Source organism: Erinaceus europaeus, chromosome 16 (assembly GCF_950295315.1).
Source record: "Erinaceus europaeus chromosome 16, mEriEur2.1, whole genome shotgun sequence".
Lineage (NCBI taxonomy): Eukaryota > Metazoa > Chordata > Mammalia > Eulipotyphla > Erinaceidae > Erinaceus > Erinaceus europaeus.
In genome coordinates, this window is record NC_080177.1 from 24,009,491 (window position 1) to 24,018,950 (window position 9,460).

The following is a 9,460-nucleotide window of genomic DNA, read 5'->3' on the forward strand; positions in this document are numbered from 1 at the left end:
GGCCTCAGGCATACAAATTGATGCTCTAACAAGCTGAGCTGTCTCCCTGGGCCTCTGCCCACTCCCCACCCTCCCTCTCTTTTTCTTTCTTCCTTCCTTTTCACCAGAGATTCACCACTCTGGGAGGACTTTTTCAAATAGAGAATCAGAGATAAAAAGGCAGTGAGAGAGAATGGAAGAGACCACAGCAGGAAACTGCTGGTTCTCACAGAACATGACAAAGCAGTGTCCTATCCAAGAGAGCTATTCTGCTCCCTTCTTCTTTAATAATTTCTTTTATTATTGAAATCACAGGAGGTAAGAGAGAAAAGCCAGAGCACCTCTCCATTAACCTCGCTGGGAGAGAATCCAGCGCCTCAGTCAAGCAAGTCCTTCCCCCCACCAGCTGAGCCCCTACACTTTTTTTTTTTTTTTTTAAATAAAACCTGTTTCCCAAGGCAGAAACCCCTCTCAGGCCAGGCCTCCCTCTCTAGGGCGCAGGGCTGGCGGCCCGCAGGGAGAGCCCGGAAGTGGGGCCTCGGCGGAGGAGCAGGCGCCGCACCTCCCGGTAGGAAACGGCAGTGCAGGTGGTGGCCCGCACCGAGCCTGTGGGCGGCGGGCACCCAGGGCCGACTGCAGAGCGTGGCGGGAGAGGTGGCGGCCTCTGGGCACCTGCCGCACGGGGTCTGGGCGGGGGCGGCCGGCTCCGGGCCCACTCCTGGACCTGGGCGGGGCGCTGCGGCCGGGACCAAGAAGGGTTAAGAAGGCTCGTTTCCTCTCCCTCGCTCTCTTACCCTTGGAAAGTCCCCGAAATGACGTTTCAACCCGACAATTAAAAAAAAAAAGTTTAATTATAGAGACGGGCGCTGGGAGCTGGAACAAACCCGTACCGTCGGCGGGGTCGGTAAACAACCCCGGAGCTAGGGGGCCAGGCTGGCCGCGGGAGCCCGCGCCCCGGTGGCGAGGGAGGGGAGCGCCCGCTCGGAGCTGGAAAAGCCGAGGAAGTTCGAGGAATCGGCCTTCTCGCTGAAAAAACAAAACAAAAACAAATAAACAAAAAACCATCTTCTCCTTCCCCGCCCCCCAAAGCTAGCCCAAGGCGCCAGGCCGCGCGACGGGGCTCCTTGCTGGTCCCTGGGTGCAGGGAGGGGCCCGGCCGGTAGGGTCCTGGGTCCGGGAGACAGCCCCGCCTGCTCCCGGTCTCCGATCCCCACCCCCTCTAGCTTCTCCAGACCTCCTACCCCACCCCCCATTCCTAGCAGAGTCTGCGGGAACCCTCCAGAGTTAAAGCCCTATAGGCTTTTTTTTTTTTGAGGGGTGTATATGCGTGTGTGCATTAAAGAAAAAAGAAAAGCTTCACAGGGAACACAGACTAACTTTGTGGTTTTACACGCACCCCGCTCAGTCCTGAAATCTGGAACTCATTACCAAGTCACCAAGAAACTGCGCGAAACGAACGAAAGTCCGCCCCCTGGTCTTGGAGTTTGGGGAAAAGGATCGGGCAACATGCCTTTAAGAAAGAAACTTAACATTCGAGTGATTTAAATTAAGGTGGATGGAAGTTATTTCCCTTTCTGGCGCTTGCCAGATTTCAAGAAAAGCTGGAGAAAAAAAAAAGGGGGGGGGGGAAACAGCAGGGAAGCAACAGGCGGCTGAATAGCAGAAGAAACAAATCAAAGGTGTGGGGGGGGGGCAACTACATTAAAAATGGGGTCGTCAGTCATTTAAGTCTGAGAGGTCCAGAACAAACTGGGTTGCGACTCGCGTAGGTTCTGGCATCAGCCAAGTCGTGCGCCTCGCAGATGAGACGGCGCCTTGGAAGATTTCTCTGGGTTTGGGGGATGGGGGCTGCTAAACTTGAGCGGGAAGAAATGAATCCCGTCAAGATGGTGAGAGTTCTGTTGGGTCAACTCCCCGTCCTTTCCAAAGAAACGTGCTCATAATGGGGTGACCTAATTACAGCGCAATGGAACCCGCTCCCGGCCACTCAGCGCGCCCGGGGTTTCATAACAGCCCCGGCGGCCTCGAGTGCTGGGAAGAAACGTGCGAGGGCCGACGAGGTGGTGGTCCAGCACGCGGGTAAATAGGAAACAAACTGCAGCCCGGCGATTTCCGCCCAGGTCTGCGCCCCTGCACCGCCCTCCCCCGCCCCCCTAGGCAAGCGAGCGAGAGAGCGAGCAGGCAGGCGGGGGACGTGTTAGCAGCTTGATTTATCAGGGTGGGTGCAGAGGCAAGCCAACCTAACAGTAAATGAATGTATACTTTTTTTTTAAAAAAGAGTAATCAATGGTGTGTGTGTAAGTGTGTGTGTGTGTGTTTTTCTCTGGGGTTTGGAGGTGCCCATGCTTCCCCTCCCCCCATCCCGCCAAAACAGCACAGCGTGACAAGCCATATGTTCCGTTCCCGTGGGGGTGGGGGGGAGAAGCAGCAATAAGTTAAGGTGTCGCCCCCCCCCGTTGTTTTACCTTGGGTGCTTAGCAAAGTTAACTTTTTTTTTTTCTTTTTCATTGTTTAAGAAGCTACGATGTGGGTGCGGGGGAGTTGCGGCTCGGCTCCCAAGCCCGCGCGGAAAGTTGTGCGTTGCTGGGTGGGTTTTATCTGGGGGGGAGGGTGGGGGTGGAAGAAGCGTTTAGGATTTTTTTTTTTTCCGTTTACAAACAAAAGTTTAAAAAGATTGTATGCGGGTGAGAAATGCAGTTTTCAGACCAGTTTAAACCGACAATTAGCTCGGGAGGCGGTCGTTTCCCGCAAAACGCACCCCCTCCGGCCCCGCCCCGCGCCCACATTCGGAGAGTGCCGGGTGTAGACGAGCGCGAGTGTAGACGCGGGCAGCGCGTTGAAACGTGCAGCTCGGGCCCCGGCCGGGAGAACCGGCCTCCTCAGCTCACCCCACACCCCTATCCCGCAGGGGGTAAATCAGGAAGCGAAAGACGCTGGACTCGAACCTTCAGTGCGTCCCAACTTAGCAACATCCTGGCCCCGCCGGGAGCGGCGGCGAAGTCGGGGGGCCGGAGTGAGTCGTGCGGCCCCTGGGAGGGGTCCCGGGGTGCTCGGCTCAAAATGGAAACCGCCGCCCCGTCGGTCGGACGGGCGGGCTTTCGGCTCCCGCTTACTAAAAAAGAGAAAGTCGAGTCGAGCCCGCCTTCCTGCCCGACAAAAAAAAAAAAAAAAAAGAGACCAACAATAACAACACAACCACAACCACCCCGAAGAGGGTGGAATGAGTGATGTCACAGAGACGCGCTCCGAGGCTCACAAAGGTGGGGGCGCCCCTCCCCCTCGGCGCCCAGCGCGGTCCCAGCAAGGGGCTCCCCCTGCGCAGGCGAGACTAGGCGAGCCGAGCCGCGGCGGACTGCAAACTTTTCCTCTTTAAGAAAAAAAAAAAAAAGAAAAGAAAAAAAAGTTGTGCGCGGCTCCAAGACAGTTTTTCTCCACCTCCCGCCCCCCTCCTCCGCCTTTCCTCGTCTCCCTTCCCCCTTCTTCCTTTTCAAAGTTTTTTTTTCCTCCTCCTCCCCCTCCCCCCCCCCGTTTGACCGCATGGCTGATTCAACTTCGGTGTCAATCAACTTTTTTTTTTGTTCCCTCCCCATCTCATTTAAATAAGTCGGACGCTCCTCCCCCCGGCCCACCAAATCTGAAACTTTATAAATTGGGCTTCGCGCGCCGGAGCCCGGGAAGAGTCCGCAAGGCGAGGGGGCGCCGGCAGCAGGCGTGTGGGACTGCAGAGCCGAGAGCCGGACGCTGCGCTTCCCCGCACCGGACCTTCGCGCCGCACCGCGCCCGCCCGCCCCGCGCCCGCGATGACCACCACCCTCGTGTCCGCCACCATCTTCGACCTCAGCGAGGTCCTATGCAAGGTAACACGGGGCGCAGCGCTGCTTGGCGGGGCCAGCGCACTTCTCCTTCGCCCCTTTTTTGCCTTAGAGAAGACCCCCCCCCGCAACCCGGCAGAAAGAAAGGAAAGAAAGAAAAAGTCCTTTTCATTCTCCTCCCAAAAAGTAAAGTTTAGATCTTGAAAGCTAGGGGCGAAGAGGGCGTGGATCGAGATACGGTTAGTTTTTCGCTCCAGTTTGAAGGAATTCGGCTCCTCGCCACGCTTTCTGGACTTTACTAGAGGGAGACTGACTCCATGGGAATCTGGAGGCTGGGCTTTTTTGGGGGGTGGGGTGGGGGGAGCGATTTTACTGCCACAGGGCTGCTTTAGGGGGGAATAGTGTAGGGTTGTTGTCCCCCCTATTTTTGGTATATATTTTTGCGGGGGGCGGTGAGTGAGTTTGTAAATTAATCCAGCGTGCCGGCCGAAGCCAGTTGCGCTGGTCTCCACTGGGTTTTGTCGGGTTGCGCCCCAGGTCTCGCAGCCGGGAGGGGTTCGAGTCTCCCAAGCCCTTTACCGAGCGAGGCCTGTGTGTGCGGCTGGGGAGGGGGCTCCCTCGGGGCCCCGAGTGCCTGGACGTTTCGCTGGGCGACTTCCGCCCCTGTTTTTTGGAGGGCCTGGGAATATCGGCGAGCAGGAACAAGGGCGAAGAGTTGCTATTCAGGAGGAGGTTGCCAAACGAGTTTGCAAATGGGACTCCGGCTCGCCCTGTCTCAGCCGATCTGGCTGCAGATTTAGGAGTGGCAGTGAGTCCCTCACACCCCCCATTAGCTGTCTGCTCAGGACCACCCCCCGTATCTTTTATTGGGAGGACAAACTGTTGGCCTGAGCTCTGGGAGCTCCCCGAAGAAGGATTTAGTGGGGGCCTCTTGAAAGCCGTTTCTTGCCAGCCACTGCGGAAATAAGCAAGTTTTGAGCTCTGAAACCTTCCAGGGGTGCGGTTTAAGTGTACATAGCAAAAGCCTACGGATGTTAGCTCTTTTTTTTTCTTTTTCCGCTCTCTCCCCCGTTTTAAAAAGAGGGAAGCTGCTAGACTACTTTTAATTGCTGCAGTGTTTTGCCTTCTTTTAAACACGTCGGGTCATGTTGCTCTTCTCAGTTTGCTTCTTCTCCAGTCCGCACAGCCTGCCAGGGCCCCAGGCTGCAGGGTTGGGGTGCAGGGACCCGCCGTGGGGCTGAACAGCAACTTCAGAAAAGTTTTTTTTTTTTTTCCTCCCGTGCTTCCTTCACTTCCCTGCCCTCTGCTTTCCCCAAACTTGTACCTCTCAGGCCGTTGAGTTCTCAGCTACTCCCGACTCTGATCGATTTTTTAAAAAAGTTTTTTCCTTATTCTCCAATGAACCTTCGGCAGAACATTTGAAATGTATCTGGTTGGGACCTGGCTCAGCTCCCTTCCTTGGGGTGGCTTCTATTACAAGATTCCTGATCACCCACAACTGATCCTAAGGGACCAACTTATGAATTTGCAAAATGACACCCACATGGTTTGGGAGCCAGCTCCCAGGTCTCTCCCCTCATTGCCACCCCCCCCCCATCCTATGTACCATTTTGAGTGTGGTTAGGGTCTCATTGGAACAGAATCCTGCCTGTGGTGGCCCTGTGTACCCCCTTCCCCTATCTAATACGGTCTGGGTGGAGGGTTTGTTTTTTTCTTCCCCACCTGCAGCTTTGCCTGAAACACTATCACTCCTATCCAAGTCTGCTTTTACAGTCAGAAGGAGATGAATAGCAAAGGCATTTACACCAGTGAGGGAGAGGGTTGATAGTGTGTGTGTGTGTGTGTGTGTGTGTGTGGGGGGGGGTCATTGCAGAAGGCATCCCTTCTGGGACTAGAAGGTTTACTTGCAGGAATCCTATCCCTACTCTACTCCACTCTCAGCACAGGGATTTCTCTTCCTTAGCTTTCTGCCCCACCTCACTCCCCCAAAGCAGTGGCTGGCTGGAAACCTGTTGCCCAAGGAAGGGAATACTTTCAGAGGAGGGAGTTGAGATTCTTAAGCCAGGTGGTTGGGTGGGGGGACTCAATCATGGACTGATTGAAAGAGGATGTGGTTCATTGTGGCTCTGGTCTCCAGAGCTCTACCTTTTTTTTTTTTTTTTTTGCCAGGACAGAGAATCAGAAGTCTGCCTGCCTTGTGTCTGAAAGGAGGAATGTCTTTGGGAGGGAAGGAAATTGGATTTTATGGATGAAAGGGGACAGGAACTGTGTGTGTGTGTGTGTGTGTGTGTGTGTGGGGTGCATTCCAGGGGTTGGCAGGGAGTAGGGTGCAGGCATAAAACAGTTTTTTGCTGATTTTTATGGCAGAGTAAACCCAGGTAGCTGGTCTTGGAGAAGGTGACTTGCAAAGTCAGAAGTAGCCACGGGCTGTGTTTTTGCACAACTGGAATCCCGGGGCCTGGTGGAATGCCTTGGTCGCTAACCAGTCCTTTTTGTCTCCTCTCCCTCTTCTCCAGGGCAACAAGATGCTTAACTACAGTACTCCCACCGCCGGGGGCTGCCTGCTGGACAGGAAGGCTGTGGGCACCCCAACCGGCGGGGGCTTCCCCCGAAGGCACTCGGTCACCCTGCCCAGCTCCAAGTTCCACCAGAACCAGCTCCTTAGCAGCCTCAAGGGTGAGCCGGCCCCGGCCCTGAGCTCCCGCGACAGTCGCTTCCGAGACCGCTCCTTCTCCGAGGGGGGCGAGCGGCTGCTGCCCGCCCAGAAGCAGCCGGGGAGCGGCCAGGTCAACTCAAGCCGCTACAAGACGGAGCTGTGCCGGCCCTTCGAGGAGAATGGCGCCTGTAAGTACGGCGACAAGTGCCAGTTCGCCCACGGCATCCACGAGCTCCGGAGCCTCACCCGCCACCCCAAGTACAAGACGGAGCTGTGCCGCACTTTCCACACCATCGGCTTCTGCCCCTATGGGCCCCGCTGCCACTTCATCCACAACGCCGAGGAGCGCCGCGCCCTGGCCGGGGCCCGGGACCTGTCGGCCGACCGCCCGCGCCTCCAGCATAGCTTTAGCTTTGCGGGCTTCCCCAGCGCCGCCGCCACCGCCGCCGCCTCGGGGCTGCTGGACAGCCCCACGTCCATCACCCCACCCCCCATCCTGAGTGCTGATGACCTCCTGGGCTCGCCCACCCTGCCCGATGGCTCCAATAACCCCTTCGCCTTCTCCAGCCAGGAGCTGGCGAGCCTCTTTGCCCCTAGCATGGGGCTGCCCGGGGGTGGCTCCCCCACTACTTTCCTCTTCCGGCCCATGTCCGAGTCCCCTCACATGTTTGACTCTCCCCCCAGCCCTCAGGATTCTCTGTCGGACCAGGAGGGCTACCTGAGCAGCTCCAGCAGCAGCCACAGCGGCTCAGACTCCCCTACCTTGGACAACTCAAGACGCCTGCCCATTTTCAGCAGACTTTCCATCTCAGATGACTAAAGCAGGGTAGGGTAGGGAGGGACCCCCCCTGCCAACAACCCCCCCAACATCCCTTGCCTTCACTCCCTCCCTTTCCCTCCGATTCCCAACAGACCCCCCTACATTATTAACAAGGTTAAGCTCAACCCCCCCTTCCCCCAACCTTGGAACACCCTGACCCTCACCCTCATTTTAACCCTCCTAACAATAAGGACAAGTCAATTTGTCAGTAGCTTCCTCTGGCTTGAAACCCCCCCCCCCTTCAATTTTATTTTATTTTTTAGCCCACTTAACCATACATAAGAGACAAGTCCCATATTTGTCAGTAGATGTCTTTTTTTTTTATATTATTTTTAATTCTCCCCGGCTTAAGCCTTAAGTGCCAAATCACAAAAGAAAAAGCAGTTAACAGTTTACAGAAGCAACTTTAGTGCCTTGTAATCTAACTTTTGTCACTGTGACTACATTACCTCTTCAGCGCCAGAGGGCACCCTTGGGCCTCCCAGAGCCTTTGCCCGTGGGAGGGGGAGGGAACCCCAGAACCAGCAGCTCCCCCCACTGGCGACACAACTGTATTTTCCCTGACACAGCCCCCCCCTCCTCCCAGGACCCCTGCTTTCCCAACCCCCACCACCCTAGGGAGAGTTGTTGCCAGATAGGGGTTTTTGGGGGAACCTATCTTGACATTCAGAAAAAAACAACAAAAAAAAACACAAGAAAACAAAACCCGGACCTTTTATTTCCTTCCCCCCGACCTGAACCTCTGACTAATCTTGCCTGGGTTCGCATAGGAATGCAGGAAGGAAGGCTGGGGTTGAAAAAAAAAAATAAGTGGACGAAGATTGTGACCTAAGTGGGACTTTGTGATTTAATTTTTTTCTTTTCCAAGTTGGGGAGGAAGGGGAAGCTAGATGGACTATGAGAGACTTGATTTTGGTGCTAAAAGTTCCCCAGTTCATATGTGACATCTTAAAAAAAAAAAAAGAATAACAGGAAATGAGAAAAGCTGAAGAAAAAAAAAGAAACAGAAATGAGAAAAAAAAATAACAACCATGTAAGGGGTGAGCAGTTAATGGTATTCATTCCACATACAATATCTGTGTAAAACGATTTCCCGTAGAAGTAGCTTTAATGGTTTTTGCTCTAGAATACCTTAGGTCTACCCTTAGAGCACTCACGCCATGCTTTTTTCCCTGGGTTTTAAACTTCATATAACTTTCAGAAATTGGAGAGCAAAAATTTTGCTTGTCACTGCACATCAATATAAAAAAGCTTATTTAACTTATCAAAACGTATTTATTGCCAAACTATGCTTTTTTTTGTTAATTTTGTTCATATTTATCGGGATGACAAATCCATAGAATATATTCTTTTATGTTAAATTATGATCTTCATATTAATCTTAAAATTTTGTGACGTGTCTTTTCCTTTTTTTTTCCACAGTTTTAATATATTATTCTTCAACGACATTTTTGTAACTTTACACTTTTTTGGTTATTTTATTTTAAAAAAATGAAAAATTAATTTAAAAAAATGCAAAAAACTGTTGGATTATTTATTTTAGAAATCTCCCCCCTTTTGTGTTGGACTGCAAATTGAGTTTCTTTCTTTTTAGGCCTTTTCACAACTAGGACTGAGAATGTATGTAAAAGTTCTGTGAGTACAGAAGGAAAACAACTCTTGATGTATAGCTTCTAAAAGGGAAAAAAAAAAACAAAATAGTAAAAAGAAAGACCCTTTTGACTTCCACGTGCCCATCTCAAGACATTCCGATTGCAGATCTGAGGTTCTGGATTTCAAGTGTGGAGTTTTCCAATGTAAAACGCGAACAGAACTGGCACACACACTTAAAGATGAATGTAATTATTTCTTCCTCTTGCTGGTCACTACCGTCGCTTTCTATCTATGTGTGAATTTATTTAAAAAAAAACTTTTTGTAACGACTATTTGCAGTTTAAAAAAATCAATAAACCCCATTTTTTTCTTTTTTTTTCAAGAAACTTGGTGAGGCTGGTTTTCCTTGGTGAGGCTGGTGTGTGTGTGTTTGTACTGGGAGGAAGGAGGCAACAGTGATTTCAGCCAAAGGGATGCTGGGAATCTAGCTGAGCTTGGGTGGGTGGGGCTTTACTCCATAGAAGGCTATGCCTTTATTTACCTGCACTGTTCACAGGCCTACAAGATCATCAGAAGAGCTGGGACTTGTAGTCTTCCCTA

General features: G+C 52.6%; 1 protein-coding gene and 1 long non-coding RNA gene across 3 annotated transcripts; one reads left to right on the forward strand and one right to left on the reverse strand.

Annotated features, from left to right (window-relative positions):
* Window positions 1–811: 811 nt before the first annotated feature.
* On the reverse strand, window positions 812–3,081 carry LOC132533416 (uncharacterized). Of its 2 annotated transcripts, none has more exons than XR_009545286.1 (4): window positions 2,925–3,081; window positions 2,445–2,577; window positions 1,357–1,489; window positions 812–1,005 (listed from the first exon to the last, which is right to left on the reverse strand). It is a non-coding gene; the product is annotated as an uncharacterized LOC132533416 (long non-coding RNA). The 2 variants fall into 2 exon arrangements; XR_009545285.1 differs by having other exon boundaries at window positions 1,357–1,503.
* Window positions 3,082–3,629: 548 nt separating this feature from the next.
* Window positions 3,630–8,965, forward strand: ZFP36L1 (ZFP36 ring finger protein like 1). Its single transcript, XM_007525808.3, has 2 exons — window positions 3,630–3,836; window positions 6,308–8,965. Exons 1-2 carry the CDS (start codon window positions 3,780–3,782, stop codon window positions 7,265–7,267), a joined length of 1,017 nt encoding a protein of 338 aa, XP_007525870.1. The 5' UTR covers window positions 3,630–3,779; the 3' UTR covers window positions 7,268–8,965.
* Window positions 8,966–9,460: the final 495 nt, after the last annotated feature.

Bases quoted from the DNA above. Each gene is read 5' to 3' on its own strand.
- ZFP36L1 (XM_007525808.3), top strand. From the start codon at position 3,780: ATGACCACCACCCTCGTGTCCGCCACCATCTTCGACCTCAGCGAGGTC. The intron at 3,837-6,307 runs GTAACACGGGGC...CCTCTTCTCCAG, and splicing joins TCAGCGAGGTCCTATGCAAG to GGCAACAAGATGCTTAACTA.